The 15,842-nt window shown below is 60.3% G+C and overlaps 1 protein-coding gene across 1 annotated transcript; it reads left to right on the top strand.

Annotated features, from left to right (window-relative positions):
- The first annotated feature begins 242 nt into the window (after positions 1-242).
- Positions 243-13,090, top strand: SNTA1 (syntrophin alpha 1). The gene is made up of 8 exons (XM_074843359.1): positions 243-535; positions 2,968-3,153; positions 9,839-10,037; positions 10,130-10,337; positions 10,406-10,536; positions 11,440-11,636; positions 11,715-11,902; positions 12,202-13,090. Exons 1-8 carry the CDS (start codon positions 262-264, stop codon positions 12,292-12,294), a joined length of 1,476 nt encoding a protein of 491 aa, XP_074699460.1. The 5' UTR covers positions 243-261; the 3' UTR covers positions 12,295-13,090.
- The last annotated feature ends 2,752 nt before the right edge of the window (positions 13,091-15,842 follow it).

Raw genomic sequence — 15,842 nt, 5'->3', positions numbered from 1 at the left:
CTCCCGGTGCCCCATCCCAGGCCAGAACGGGGAGCACTGGGGAGCACTGGGAAGCACCCGGTCCTCCCGGCGCCCCGTCCCAGGACGGAGCGGGGAGCCCCGGGGAGCCCCGGGCAGCCGGGTCCCGCCCCGTGCCCCATGCCGGGCCGCAGCGGGGAGCCCCCGGCTGGCCGCGTCCCGGCGGGGCGGTGCGCGGGGCGGTGCGCGGGGCGCGGAGCGGCGCGGAGCGGGGCGGCGGGGGCGGCGCGGCAGGCGCGGAAGATGGCGGCGGGCAGGCGCGCCCCGCGCACCGGGCTGCTGGAGCTGCGCGGCCCCGGCGGGCAGTGGCTCCGCGTCCTGCTCACCCTGGCCGAGGACGTGCTGGGGGTGAGCCCGGCCGACGGCCCCGGCCCCGCCGCCGGCCCCGGCGAGGCCCCGGCGGCGCAGCTGAACGGCGGCGAACCGGGCTCCGCCGTGCCCGAGGCGCTCGCCAACATCAGGCGCACGGTGCGCGTCGTCAAGCAGGACGTGGGGGGGCTCGGCATCAGCATCAAAGGTGAGGGCCGGGCCGCGGGGGGGGTCCCGGGGCGGCGGGCAGGCACCGGGCACCGCGACCTGTTGCTGCCGCCGTTCCGGCGGCCCGCTGCCACGCTCGGAAGCAAAGGCGGCGGGGGAGCGGGGCTGGGGTCGGGGCTGGGGTCGTCGCGCCCCGTGGCACTGCCCTGGCCCAGCCCCGGCGCAGGACGAGGAAGGGGACACGTGGCAGTGGCGGGACCCGAAGCATCCCCAGCCCACGGAAAGAGCAGCACTCTGGGGTGCAGCAGTGACCGGCCAGCCCCTGCCTGTCACGTCCCGGCCGGAGCGGGGGACCCCGGCGGTGGGAGCTGGAGGGGCTCCCACTGCCCCTCACACGCAAGGGGAGGGCGCTGTGTCAGGGGGCAGGAGGGACGCACAGGGCACCCGCTTACACAAAAGCTGCCCTTTTGCAGCCAAAGGGAGAGCTCTGCCGGCGCCCCCTTGTCCCCTCCGTGCCCCTGTGCTGAGAAATGCCCCTTTTAAGCTGTCGGCAAAACGAAGGAAGCGATTGTAAAGCCCGTGGAGATCTCCAGGCACGGAGAGCTGGGGTGTTAAACCAAAATGCTCTGGCTTGGAGACGTCCGCTCCTGGAGAGCTGAGCAGCGGGAAGCCTCCGTGTTACAATCCCTGTTTTCCCTCCCGAGCTGCCCCGCTGCTCCGTGACTCGCCTGAACTTCAGGCTGGAAACTTCTTGGGGCAAGGGTGGTGTTTGTGCCTGCCTTTGCTTTTCACGTGGCTCCGAGCGTGTGGAAACTCCGTGAAAGGAGGATGAAACGGGCAGCAAACAGGCAGGCAAGGGGCTGGCACGGAATATGGGTGAGGGGGTCTGTAGCTCCGTGTGCGGGCAGGGCAGGCAGCGGGCTCGGCAGCCCCGGGAGCAGCAGCGGGGCAGCTCTCGCCTCCTGACGTGGCTTCTCCTCCCAGCTCGGCGGGGACGCGGCCGCAGCCTCCGGCTCCCTCTGGAAGGGGGGAGGTTTTGTGATGTGGATGTCCGGGTGCTGGGACTGGATTGAACGCGTGCCGCTGTGTCGGCGGGGTGCCCGAGCCTGCCAGCTCTTCTTTTTGGGAAGCATAAAGCCGCCTTCATAATAACCCCTTGGCTGCCAAGTTATTGCTAGCTCTGTGGCTCTCCCAGGAAAGGAGAAACGTCAACTTGCTTCAGTTAAAACTTTTTATTTTTGCAGTGACGTATGTGGAAACCGAGTAGTCGCCATCCAAACTGGGAGCCAGAAGCTGCTCCGGGCGGTGGGGCAGCCCTGCCAGTGCCACGGCCACTGCTGGGGGAGGGTGTCGCTGCCCCGTTAAAACACGTGCCAGCCACATTTCACCCGGGGACGCTTCATCGCACGCCGGGGTGCGGGTGAGGTGCCCCCTGCCTTGGGACATGGTGAGGCGATGGGCGCTGAGGCTGCGGGGCTGGCCTTCCCCCGGCTGGCAGGGCGGCGGGGAGCTGGGCAAGAGCTGAGCTGGCGGGGGCTCCTGGCCCTGGCAGGGGCTCTGGGTGCCGGCAGCCCGGGCGAGGAGCCGCTGCTGTGCGGATGGGCCTGGCAGCTCGGAGCAGCCCCCACGGGGGCCTCTGACAGCTGATAACCAGAGCCCTCCGAGGGGCTTGGCAGGCGTCTGAGCGAGGAAATGCCTGTGGCACTGGCTGGGAGCAGCCCTGGAGCAGGCGGTGGCAACAGGCTGGGCTCAACATCTCCTCTGGGGTGAGAGATCAGCTCTTGGAGGCTCCTTGGGACAGGCTGACCTGGGGCGTAGGGCACGTCAGGGGCTGCCGATCCCCGGCTGCGGCTGGGCAGTACCTGCTGCACCCCTGCTCCCTGGCACGGAGGCAGCAACGCTGCTCGGATCTCCCTGCAGGTTCAAAAGTTAATGTGCAAATTGATCTCCTCAAGCCGCTGGGAGGTTTGAATAGCATCCTTTTAGACTGGAGAATGGGGAGCAGGAGGTAAATAGGGCTACTGTGCGGAGAGGAGCAAACAGCCAGGGTGGTTCACTTCTCCCTGGCTCTTATGCCTCTTCAGAAGCATTTAGCTGTCTTATCGGTTTAGGTCATGAAGTCCTTAGAGCAGGGATAGTTGCTCAGCACACACAATTAATAATGCAAATAAAGACCTGCTTTCCTGCCAGAGTTGATGGGGAGATGGCCAGGTTATGTGTTCGCTCTGTGAGGAAATCTGCAACCATTCAGAGCAGTTTTGGAGCAGTCATCTTTGTCTGCTGTAAAGCCTGATGGTATTTTGGCTACTGTGGTTGTTACAGGTGTACCGTGGGCATCTGAGGAAATGGGGCAGTGGGCTGTCCTGGCACGGCACCGCTGAGTGCTGGGAGAAGGGGCCAGCTGGTACCCGAGCATCCCCCTCTCCACCTGCTCCAACAGCCACAACCACTTCGTTTCTCTTCTGTTTCAAGGTGGCCGAGAGAATAAAATGCCCATCTTGATCTCCAAGATATTTAAGGGGCTGGCAGCAGATCAGACCGAGGCGCTGTACGTGGGGGACGCCATCCTCTCTGTCAACGGGACCGACCTTTCCGAGGCGACGCATGATGAGGCGGTGCAGGCGTTGAAGAAGACGGGCAAGGAGGTGGTCTTGGAAGGTAGGAGGGGAGGATGGACAAGGGTCCTCCTGCTTCTACGGGGCTGATCCCTCTTTTTCCCAGGAGGTACTGGGAGCACAGGGATGGCACATCATCTGCATATGCATTTGCATACTCTTTGAAATAGAAAACAACATGTACAGACTGGTTTATCTGCTTATCCTGAGAGCTGGAGGTAGCTGCTGGGATCTCCCTATCTCCCTCCAGAGAGGGAGACATGCGTGTGCCACCACTCGATGCCCAGTGGCTCCGTCTCCTTGCTGCGGGACTGCGGGCAGGCAGCGATGGGAGCGTGGGATGGGTTTATGGGATTTGTGACTCTTCTGTTGTACTGCGTCACCCTGAGGTCTGCAGTTCCTGGGGTAATAGAAAACTTTTTCTGCTTTTCCCATGATTTTCATTTAAACCCACATCCTTGGCTGGTTGGGCTCTGCAGGCTTATGCTAGCGGGGAGGGGGTACGCTGGCACCCCACTCCTTGCTGAGCACCTTTTGGTTTGCTGGGGTGGATTCTGGGCAGATGGAAGGAGCAGGCTGCCGGGTGCAGGCAGGGCCAGCTCAGGAGTGAGGCCACAGGAGCTGCCTGCCCAGGGGATCCCTGGCAGCTCAACCCCAACTGCAGCCCCCCCAGATTGGGGCAGCTGAAGCTACAGACATCACAGGGATGCAGCCTTCACCATCCCAGGGGAGACTGGAGCCGGACCCGCTTGGTGCCGGGCGACTGGTCCTTGGCGTCTCCCAGCCCTGCAGGAGCTCCCAAACCCCACTTGGGGAGTGGGTGAGGGCTGGTGGGTTGGGACCATGGGAGCCCTGAGGAAGAGACCCCATTCTTCTCCCGTTACCCTTCACATCCCATCTATCCGTGCTTGCCCACCTCACCCTCTGCCAGCTCGGCTGGGCAGGGGTAAGCACCCAGGATTTGCCCTCAGGACAGGACCCTTCCTCTCCCCTCACTGTCCCCCCAGGTCACCCTGGCTAACCAGGAGGGTCTTGGCACCAGAGACCCTTCCCAGTGCAGTTGTGGGGCTGCAGATCCCAAAGCAAGGTTTTATTTGGGAGCAGCGCTCTGGGCTCTGCCTGGACAAAAAAGAGGTCTGTGCCAGCAACCGCTGTGGCTCTTGCTTTTCTGTGCCTTCCCCAGATTGTCTCAGCTCCAGATTTTCATTTTTAGCTTTGCTCAGCCCTTTCTGCTGTGGGTTCCTCCTCTCCTGGGAGCCACAGGACCATGGTTCAGCTGGAGGAATGTGCGGCTCTGCACAGCTGCTGGGAGCAGATAGGGTTGTTGGTGGGGTGGTTTTTTTTTTTTTTGACCAAAGAGAAATACAAGAGCCTCTTTCTCTGGGAGTCTGCGAAATTCCTCCCCGTAGCTGCTGTTCTCGGACCACCCTCTCTCTGTTATTTTCTTTTCATCCTTTACTTTGGCGTGGGTTTCCTTTCTGCTAGAGGTTCCTGCGGGAGGTGGAGATGAGCTGCCCTTTCTGCAGAGAACAGCTTCTCTCCCTGGACCACCTCCTCCTCCTCCATCCCCCTGGGGAGCCGGGTGCTGCCAGGTTGCCCGCCCAGGAAGCAACTGCAGGCAGGGCCTTTGCTGTGACTCGCTGAGCTCAGGTATGACCTCCTGGGCTTCTTAATTAATTAAAACTCCCAGCAGGTACCTTTGGGAGGAGAGTGGGGCTGGGCTGGCTCCCACCACGACACTCTGGAGGCTTTGTGATTAGTTTGTAGCTGATGCCATTGGGCTCCTGCAGTGTGATGTTGCTCAGGGGTGCTGCAGGCAACAGCCGGCGCGGGGCTGGGTCTCTGCTGCTCATCCGATCGCAGACATCAGGTATAAACATGATGCGTCTCTACCTCCTCCCCATTTTGGGTTTGCCAGCGTGGTACAGCCCTGCCCATGGAGGGTGGCGGGGCTGGTGCTGCAGTGTGGTCCCCGCCGGGCTGTCACTGCCCTGCGGAGGTGGTAGCCGTGCCTCGAGACGGGGTGTCCTTTGCCTTTTTTATACCTGCCACCCCAGTAGCTCTCCAGGAGCCGGCCGGCCAAGCACCCTGCCCTGGAGAGGGGTGGCAGGGCTGGGGGACAGGGGGTGGCCTTAAGGCACCCGAGGGGTGTTAAAGGGGGGGCTTCCCTGCCCCCTTCTCCTGTCTGGGCTCGCTCCAGAGGTTGGAGAAAAGCACCTTAAGATCACTTAGGCTCTTTCTGGTCCCTGTGTGCTGCCAGGTGTGACTCCAACTTCCCTTACAGTTGCTGTAGGTACCAAAACTGAGTAATTTGGCACAGTTGGTGTCTGTTTGCTGCCTTGCTCCTCCTGGCTGCATTCATTCCTGGTTTCAGGAGTTTTTAGGGTAGTTTACAAGCAGTGTCACAGTAGGTAACAAAACTGGGAGAGCTTGTACCTCCTCATGGGGCAGTGAGCTGGGGTGAGACTCTGCAAAGTGGCAGAGCTGGGAGGTGAAGCATTTTAATTTGAATATCAGCTGTGGCTCCACATGCCAGATCTCACCCTGGGCTGCTCAGCTTGGCTTCTGGCTCCTGGGTGTCGTTGCTGGCCGGGCATGAGGACATGCAGATACCTCTCTGTGTGTCCTGCCAAGGTTTTTTTTGGATGTGCCAAACTACTCTCTTGATATTTGCAGGAGGAGTTTGACTGTATTTATATTACATTGTTATTTTGGGGAGAGTTGCTCTCCCTTACCTTATTTTTCTCTTGGGTTTTTTTTTGAATTGCTTGGTATCCAGAGACCCTCCATGGCAGGGAAACGGCTGATAAACATCCTTCCAGCTGCCCTGGGAAGGGCTTTGGTGCCAGGAGTGGTCTGTATTGGCATGGGGAGAGAACTGGGAGCATTGGGGAGGAGGAGGTGGGGCAGCCATGGGCATCTTGCCTCCGTGGCAGCCTAGGGCTTGTTGGCCGCTGGGGAGCTCCTGGGGCTGTTCAGGACTCGCTCGGCCAAGTAATAGCTTGGAAGCTTGAAAATCAGAAAAGCTAAGGGGTGCCAGGAGAACATGGTGCTGGGGATGTCCGGCTCCGGCGGGCTGATTGCCCTAACCGTGGGGAACCCAGGCAGTTGCAGAGGGTGGAGATGTGCATGGTGTGCAATGTGAAATACCCACAAAATTTAGGTGACCCTGAGGTAAATAATACACAGTGCAGAGTGGAAGGGGGTTTTGAGTGGAGGCAGGTGGTGGCAGCCAGGATTTGTGTGGTTGCCCATCGCTGCTGCCCTTCAGGGCTCCGAAGGGCTTCGGGAGAGAAAGCCCTGAGGTGGCTTCCAGCCCTTTGTGGGACACTAAAGTGAATGTCTTCTGGCAGGTGTGATGGTCCTCAGGGTCTGAGCAGCTGTGCTTTGCCCAGCTCTCGTGGTTTAAATGTGGTAATTGAACCAAAGCAGAAACAGAGGCCCGGACCTGCCCTAGGATGATGCAGAGAGACAGTAAGGGTCCACATCCTCCTACCTCCTCCACACCTCGCTGCCCTGAAGCTTTGCTTTCCCTGGGAAATTTTGTGGGAATGTTTGTCCTCCTGTGGAAACATGGAGAGTTGTCCCATGATCTCCCTGGGATCACTCAGCCCGTGGGTCACTGCTTGCCATGCCGCACAGGGGAACGTTTAGCAAAGAGCTGGGGCATGTGGCACTGAGCTCTGGGACAGGGTCCTGGGGCAGGAGGGACAGTGGTGGCACTTCCACCCTGCAGCGTCCCATGGCATCTTCCTCCCTGGGGTAAAAGGACTGAGTTGAGGCAGTTGGGTCCAGCAGCTGCTGCCTTGTTCGTGCTTGGAGCCAGGGCAGGGGACGGCCCCTGGGTGGGAAGCTGGATGGGGCAGCAATGGCAGCCCCTGCGTTGAGTTTTGGAAGCACATCACAGTGTCAGCTTGAAGTTTACAGGTTGTTTCAGGGTGTCTCTTTGGGATGTGTGTTTGCTGACCACCCCCCTGCCCTGATTTAACATGTTAATTTTGCATAGTTAGTCCTGAGGCAGAGAGAAATCAGCTGGAGATGGGCTTAACATCTCCTTAGGGCCAGTGCTGGAGCTCCAGGACCTCTCTGGAAGCCTTCCTGATGTGACGGCCACCAGCACAGTTGGACCTCTTTGACTCTCCATGCTGTGTAGATGCTGCTGAAGAGCTCTTCATAGGAAAAGCCTGTCCTACTCCTGACTGGAAATGCAGTCTTAAACCTCTCTCTGTTGAATCCATGCCGTGATCTCTAGGCTGAAGCAGAGTGTGCCAGCACTAGCCTGGAGGCCCAAGCAGCGGGTGGGTGCTCTCGAGCCTGCTACTGGGTGTCTGTGTTGTTGGGCTGTTTTTATGGCTGGAGGAAGGTTTGTGACCCCTTGGCGAAGCTCTCTGGGGTCAGGAGCTTGGCTTGGGGTGGTGCTGAGCCATGGGCACATGTGTGGGACAGATCGTGGTGACTCAGGATCAAGGGTGCAGGAGCATTTGGTTCAGGCTTAGGAGGGATGGGCTGGTGGAGGGGGAGGATCTGTTACCCAAGAAGTAAAACCAAGGGATTTTGGTGGTTCTGCCACTTTCTGGAGTGCTGAGAAGAAAAGGGTCTGAGTTGTTTGCTTTAATGAGATGGGTGTAATTAATTAATCCATTCAGTACCAGGCAATTCTGCTGCAGTGAAGGGACTGGCAGCAGTCTTAAGTCAACCTGCTATAAAGCTTGTGCTGGGGAATCTCCATGGCTTTGTTCTTTGCTCAGCAAGGAACGGGCAGGGGTGCAGCAGCCACTGCTGCAGAGTGGGCTGGGCACAGTGCTGTCACACTGTGTCCCCTGGTCGTGCCGTGTGTCTCTGACACGCAGCCTGCTGCTGTCGTTGGAGGGACAGCAGCTCCCATGGCAGAGGTCGGTGGCCCGACCTCGGGTGCGCAGCTCCCCGGGGAACCACTGCAGCCCTCATCACATCCCGGCTCCCAGGATCCCCCCATGCTGTGGGAACCCATCAGTACGTTGTCACCAGCCTTAAATCCTCCTTAAAGCCACGTGCCAGAGAGGCACACGCACTTGCCTAATTCTCCATGGCCTGTCCTGGGCCGGGCACTGCTCCTCTCCTCCTCTGCTCCATCGGGACGTGACCCCACCATCGCACAGCTAATGCCAGTGACGTCCTCCGCATGCCCGGGGAGCCACGGGCTGGCGCGGGGATGCTGCTCGGGTTTCAGCGGCTGAATGATATCTTTCTGAACTCCAATTAGTTCCCAGGCACCGGGATAATGGCCGGTCCCCACTGCCAAGATTAAGGACTCGGGGTAAAATCCAGCCTGGCTCAGATGCCTGTGGGAACACGGCAGCTATTTATAACGGGAGGTGCAGGGCACGAGGCTGGTGGCCCCACGCCGGCTCCTTGGCCCCAGCCGCGCTGCGGGGCCGCTGCGGGGTAACCCGAGCCACGTGCCGCAGCGGCATCGCAGCCATTTATAGCTGCGTCCCGCTGGGGCCGGGCAGAGCGGGGCACAACGCGGGGCTCTGCCTCCCCGCCGTGCCCCACCGCAGCTCGAGCCGGGATCTCAGGATTCAGAGGTTTTGGGGAGCTCACTGGGATAGGAACGACGGGGAAGATGGGTGGTGGTGGGCGGGTGAAGGATGGGTAGGTAGGCTCTGCGTGGGAAAAGGGCGTTTTTCTGGCACAAAATCAGGCTGCTGCGGCTTTGCTGCAGCGATGGAGCTGGTCCACCAACCAGCCACCTACAAGAGTTGGCTGCAAAGCCAAGCTCGTGTCTGTCCCCCCTTCTGCCACCCACACTGCTGACTTGGACCTGGAGTGAAACCAGCGGTGATGGCTGGGGATGTGGCAGCGGGCACGTGTCTGTCCCATGGTGTTTTCCCTAAGGGCCACCAAAGGGAAGCCCTTTCCTGGAGCCACCAGCTGGTCCCACGCTGTCCCCAGGGCAGGACCGTGACTGGCATCCCCCCCTGCTCAGGCAAAGCTTTTTGCCCGGTGCTGCCAACCTAATTTTCAGGACGTAGCTATGGGGCCACATCAATTCACAGTGACTTTCATCTCCCTCTCCCCCTAAACCTCGGGAGCCAGCTGCTGTCCCAGTGTGGCTCTGAGGGCTCTGGCTCCGCAGCTGGACTTGCTGGGGGCTGGAAGCTGATTTCTTGTCCCTGGTTTATAACTCATGGGGCAGGGCTATGTGAGCTGTGAGCACACAGTTCGAGGCTTTTCCTGGGGCCAAGCCATGGTATTTGAGAGCTGTTGCTCCCAGTTGGCGGTGGGACCGGCTGTACCAGCAGTTTGGACTCTGTAATTTTGGCCTGGGACTCCTGCCCGTTCCCCACCCCCTGCCTTCATGTGCCGCCCCGGGGACCTGATCACACTTGGATCTCTGAGCTGACCTGGGTTAAAGGAAAGAAAAAAGGGGGAAAAGGCCATTTTCATCCCTCCTGGGAGGCTCCCTGGGCTGCAATGGTGGGGCAGAGGCACTGGGAGGATCCTAGGTGACATGTCACCCTCTGGTACGACCTTGCCCGCCAGTGCCATCTCCTCGCACACCCACAGGGGTGCAGGGCAGAGGACCCACAGCACCTATGGGTGGCAGCTCTGGGGAGGTAACGGAGGCAGCACTGACTCCAATGCAGGGAGGGTATGAGGGGTTTCAGCAGGGTGGATGGGTGCTGGCGTGCTGAGGCCGCCCTGGCCTGTGCCATGCCCTCAACTGGGTGCTGCCTCTCTTCCAGTGAAGTACATGAAGGAGATCTCACCCTACTTCAAGAACTCCTCCGCGGGGGCGACAGTCAGCTGGGACCCCTCGCCTGCCACCCTGCAGAAGCGGTCATCCCCCCTCCTACCCCCTCGGGAGCTCCGGGAGAGCAGGACCGTGCCTCTGAAGATGTGCTACGTGTCCCGCAAGTGCCTTCCCACCGACCCGGAGCACAGGTCAGGGCACGGTGCTGGCGGATGGCGATGCCACCGCATTGCCCCGGGGCGCTGAGAGCTGTCTGGGACCCAGCGGGGCCGTGTCCCTGCAGGTACCTGGAGGTGTGCTCGGCGGACGGGCGCGTTGCCCTCTTCCTGCGGGCGAAGGACGAGGCCACGGCGCAGTCGTGGCTCAGTGCCATCCAGGCCAACACGGGTGCCCTGCTGCCGCGGGTGAAGGAGGAGCTGCGAGCCCAGCTGGCAGGCGCTGGCGTGGTGGCTGGACGGGATGTCAAGCACGTGGGCTGGCTGACTGAGCAGGTACCCGCACGTCCCCCGCCACCCCATGCCGCCGCGCTGCCCGTGGCCCTGACCCAGTCCCCTTGCAGCTCCCCAGTGCCGGCACCAGGAACCTCTTGGCCGTCCTCACCGAGAAGGAGCTGCTGCTGTACGGCAGCCTGCCGCAGAGCCGGGACGCCCTGGGCAAGCCCGCGCACAGCTACCCCCTCATTGCCACCAGGTAGGGGCCACCGGCCCAGCACCCTCCCACCCTGTGCAGGGGGACGGGGCAGTGGCAGTGTCCGGGAGGCGGTGGCAGGGGCTGGGGGTCGGGGCAGAGCCACAGGGGCGATGACAGGGCCCCAGGGGTGGTGGTGGTAGTGACTGGGGGTGATGGCAGGGGCTGGGGGTCAGGGCAGAGCCCCAGGGGTGGTGGTGGGGGTTGGAGGTCAGGGTAGGGCCCCAGGGATGATGTTGGAGCCCCAGGGTGGTGGCAGTGCCTAGGAGTGGTGGCAGAGGCTTTTGAGATTATGACAGGGCAGTGGGGATAATGGCAGAGCCTGGGGGATGGTGACAGTGTCCGGGGGTGGTGGCAGGGGCTGGGGGTCAGGGCAGAGCCCCCGGGTGGCGGCAGAGGCGTTTTCGATGATGGTAGAGTCCAGGGGACGGTGGCAGAGGCCGGGGGACGGTGACAGTGTCAGGGGTGGTGGCAGAGCCCCGGGGGTGATGGCGGTGGCGGGGGGTCAGGGCCGGGGGGGGGGGGGGTCGGGGGGGGTCGGGGCGTGGGGGCGGTGCCTCGGGAGGGTCCGGCCGCGGGAGGGGCATCCGCGGGGCTGCAGCGCGCCCTGCCGGCGCCGCCGCGCAGCCACCACCGCGGAGTCACCGGGGCGGCGCGGAGGGGCGGTGCGGAGCGCGGAGCGGTGCGGAGGGGCGGTTCAGGGTGCGGTGCGGAGCGGCGCGGAGGGGCTGTGCGGGGTGCGGAGCGGTGCAGGGTGCGGGGCGGTGCGGAGGGGGCGGTGCGGGGCGCGGAGGGGCGGTTCAGGATGCGGTGCGGAGCGGCGCGGAGGGGCGGTGCGGGGCGCGGTGCGGGGCGCGGTGCGGGGCGCGGTGCGGGGCGCGGTGCTGAGGCGCGGCGGTGCCACAGGCTGGTGCACTCGGGGCCGGCCAAGGGCTCGGCGCTGTACGAGGCGGAGCTGTCGTTCGCGCTGCGCACCGGCACCCGGCTGGGCGTGCAGACACACCTCTTCAGCCTGGAGAGCCCCCGCGACCTGGCGCTGTGGACCCGCCTGCTGGTGGACGGCACCCACGGCGCCGCCGAGCTGGCCCAGGAGGTGTCGGCAGGTCAGCGGGGGGGGCCGGGGGGGGGGCCCGGGCGGCGGAGGGGGGCGGCCGCCTTCTCACCCCTGTCCCCGTCCCCAGCCTGCTCGTGGAAGGGGCAGGATTGCACCCTGTCCGTCCACATCGACAAGGGCTTCACCATCTCCACCACCGAGCCCGGGCTCAGCAAGACCATCCTGCTCCAGCAGCCCTTCGAGAAGCTGCAGATGTCCTCTGATGACGGCACCAAGATGCTCTACCTGGACTTTGGTGGCCCGGAAGGAGAGATTGTGAGTTGGCTTTACCCTCACCACCCCCCACCCGCCCAAACTCCCACCGGCCCCGGGGAGGGGAGAGGGGGAGCAGAGCACCCGCCCTGCGCACAGCACCCATCCTGCCTGGCACGTGGGGCTGAGACGTGGCCCATCCACCCACCCCTGGCCGCACGCCTCTCCCAGGGCCGCGGTAAGGCGGTGGTGGGGTTTGGGGGCCCCTGGGTGGTCCCTGCCCTCCCCACCACAAGCAGAAAGCTGTCTGCTCCAGGAACAGCCCTCCCCATTGCAAACATCCCTCTGTTCCTTTCTTGCAGCAATTAGACCTTCACTCCTGCCCCAAAACCATCGTCTTCATCATCCACTCCTTCCTCTCAGCCAAGGTGACCCGGCTGGGGCTGCTGGCGTGAAGAGGGAGCGGAGCACCGGGCAGAGCAGCCCCAGCCCCCCGCCGATCTATGCACCCCCCTCCAGGCCAAACCCAGCCCCAAGCCATCCCAAGGAGACCGGAGCCCTCGCGGGGTCACGTCACCCCCGCCAAGGAAAAGCACCGTCCGGCTGGGAAAAACCACTCCCAGGGCGTCTGGGGACAGCGGTGGGGTGAAATCCCTCTTGGATGGCAGCACCGGGACCTCTCTGGTCCCTTTTCCCCTCCTTCCTCCACCCTGATGCCCAGCGGCGACTGGAGAAGCCCGGTCGGAGCCCGCTGTGAGCGGCCACACGGTCGTCACCCCAGTGCCTTGTGAGATGATATTTTCTGTACAAAGAACCTGTTTGTATCGATGTTTTATATTTATACCGCCCAGTTAAAGATGCTGACGCAGCAGCTTTCGCCTGTCTGGCTTGGACCGCCCGGAGAATCCCCAGGTCCTGCAGCACAAGGACGTGTGTCTGTCCCCTGGACAGACAACCTGAGGGCTGGAGACCGAAGCCAGTTCTGTAGTGCTTGAGAGATAGGAACTGCAGATCAGCTCTACTTGCCAAATTTTTCCATATTGTACCAAATGACAGGAACCACTTTTCTTTGTCAGAGTTGGACGGTTCATTTTATTTTGCTAACTTCTGGGTCACTTTATTTCTTGGTTTAGGGGGGAGGGCTGTCAGGTGGCTGCTGGGAAAAAACAACTTCTTTTATGAACCAAAAGAACCATTAAAATGCCTTTTTTTTTGGGGTCAAATAAACATTGCAGATCACAACCAGTGGGAGCCAAGGTCTCTCTTCTGGTTTTGCTTGGAGAAGTAGAAAATCTGTGGGTGATACCTGGGCTGTGCCCCGGTGTTTTCTACCAGGGAAAGGAAAGGTTTTTCTTGGAGGCTGTGGGACGTTGCTGTGAGCTGGTGGTACTGGTCTGGGAGTACTGGGGACCCTGGCGGGAGTGTTCGGGTGGGATAAAAGGTCTTTTAAACGCCCAACGCTGTGCTGGGCACAGCAGAGAGGGACACGCTGATACCTGCACCAGCTTTGATGATATCAGGTGGGTTTGAATACCCTGTGCTTCATGCTTTAGGATGCTCAGTGGAGGGTAGGCATTGTTTCCAAACTCAAAAAAGTTGTGTGTTTTGGTTTTTATATTTTTCCAGTTAAAGTAGCTGCTTGGCTGAGTGGCAGCAAAGCTCTGAATGTTGTTCCCTTCACGTGCCACCCTTGCTGTAAAAGTCAGGCAGCGAATGCAGCCCTTGTGGTGTGGTTATGGTGTCTGTGGGCTCCCAGCACATGTGCAGCACAGCCGGTATTTACCAAGTGCTTCCCAGATTAACCTTGGCCACTGTTACCCAAGGTGCATCCCTCCTAGTGTGGGGCTCGGCACTGAAAAGCCTCTTCTGTCCCAAAAAGTGAGGAGCCGTGCTGTGGCGGCAGCTGCTGCAGGTGAGTTAGAGGATGCCCAGAAATGGCCCAAGTTCTCTGAGAAAACCTCCCGGAGCTGACAGCTCTCCACGCTCCGCTGATGCAGCCTGTCCTCACAGATGCCCAATGTGAAGCGCCAAGGCTGTGTGTGGACACTGGTCCTCGAGGGCTTGGTGAGAGCTGCCAGACACCCAACAGTCCCTCCGTCTCCTCAGGAACGTGCTGCGCCGGTGCCGGGAGCTGTTGGCATGGCTTAGTGAGAGGTGTTACTTGCCAACGCCTTTGTACCGGGCTGTGAGATGTGCTGGCCCAGCGCCCCGGGGTCAGTGGCAGGAGCAGAGCTCTCAGCGCAGCGTCTGCACCTGCACAGGGACACCGGGATGGGAAAGGGCTGCGTTTGTGTCGCTGCACAGTGACAAATTCTGGATTAACCTTTTCCTTTTGTCCTGGCCCTGTGTGTGGAGGAATCTGGAGTCTTCCAGGAAAGTCATTAGCAGGGTAGAAGGCAAATAATTAGCAGCTAAATATCATTTTTAATAAGTCATGCATCCTGTTGCGCTGTAGGGAGTCGTCCCCTGGGCAGAGCAGTGGGGTGTGCTGGCAGCATCGCTGTCTGGGCTGAGCGGGTGATCCCGTTGGAGCCGTGTTTGAGAGGGAATCCCCAGATCGGCCGTGGGTGTAGGGTGCTGCTCCTTGGGTGCTTATTAAGCAGAGGTGGCACTTGCAGGTGAGGAGGCCGAGAGCTGCAGGGCTCCTGCTCTGGTTAGAGCAAATCTCGATGCAATACTGGGAACTTAATGGTTTGCCTCACGAAGATGAGCTGGTCCCTGGCAGATGAGGGTGGGCGCAGCTACGGGGACTGGGGAGAGGCTGCCCTTGCTGCCCTTGCAGAGTTGTACGTCCTGGGGGAAGCATTTGGGGGGGGGGGGGGGATGTGGTTTGCCATGTGCAGAACGTCTCCCAGGTGCACGGACCCAGGTGCTGTTGCAGCCTTTGGGATGCAGGAGGGGAAGCAACCATAAGCTGCAAAAAATGGAAGAGAAGCAATGAAAATGTGAAGCAACAAGGCCAGTGGGGTGCATGCGGTTTGAGCGGGGAAAAAGCACAGGGACAGCTTGTTTGGTGTAAAGAAATAGTTCTTATGGGGCACATCAGCACTCAGCTGCTTAGCTCTTGGCAGGACAGGGTGCTGGAGAGGAGGGGGCTCGAGGAGCCCATGTGGGTACGGCCCGTTCCTCCCCGTGCAGAGCCCCGTAGCTGGCAGCAGTAATCTTTTATGATGAACAAGCCTGTACTTTTTATTGCACATAACTGTCAGATTTCCAGGAGCCCTTGCAAAATGGATTTGCAAAAGAAAAAAAAGAAAAAAAACCCCCACATTACTAACTGTTAAATCAATACAACAAGTAATTTAGAAACAGATGGTGTATTTTTCTATGATCAAAAGCATGTCTGCACAAGGAAACACATTATTACTGCAATTTACCTTCCTCTTCCTGCCCTACAGCCATTACTCTTTGGGGTTCATTCCAATAAAAGAGGGAATCACTCCCAATCCGGAGGAGATTTCCTATTAATCTTATAGACCACAAACTGCCTTGACTTTACCAGCGCAGCTCAGGCAGACTGTCCCACTCCATGCCTGGGCTATGAAAGAAACGGCTCAGTTTGGAGATGGCTATTTCTTTTTTTTAATTTTTTTGCATTTGATACTGTATTTTTATGGTGGTTTCTCATCCTCTTCGCCCTTTTGGCACCATCCTTTGCTTAATGGGACCCTTTGCCTGATGATGCTCTTGCAGAGGGGCCTGTGAATAAGATAACTGCCACTTATTTCTCTGTGTGATGTGGGACCTTGTAACATAAACCACCCAGAAGGAGAGGACAGAAGCTGCCTCCCCCAGAGGAACCTGTGGCAGCTGGAGATCTCTCCCTAAGTCCAGCAGCATCTTTGATTCCTGGGAGGATATCCAGAGAGGTGGTATGGGCATCCCCGGGACAGTGGTTATTTTTCAGGTTGGTGCCAAAGGATCAAGGGTGGCACTCATCATAGACCCCAAAGTCTTGGGGAAAAAACACTGCAGTTATTTCCCAAAACTCCTAGTTTTCCTA

This window comes from Strix aluco, chromosome 17 (genome assembly GCF_031877795.1).
Source record: "Strix aluco isolate bStrAlu1 chromosome 17, bStrAlu1.hap1, whole genome shotgun sequence".
NCBI classification, from domain to species: domain Eukaryota; kingdom Metazoa; phylum Chordata; class Aves; order Strigiformes; family Strigidae; genus Strix; species Strix aluco.
This window is presented reverse-complemented; position numbering and strand designations above follow the sequence as displayed.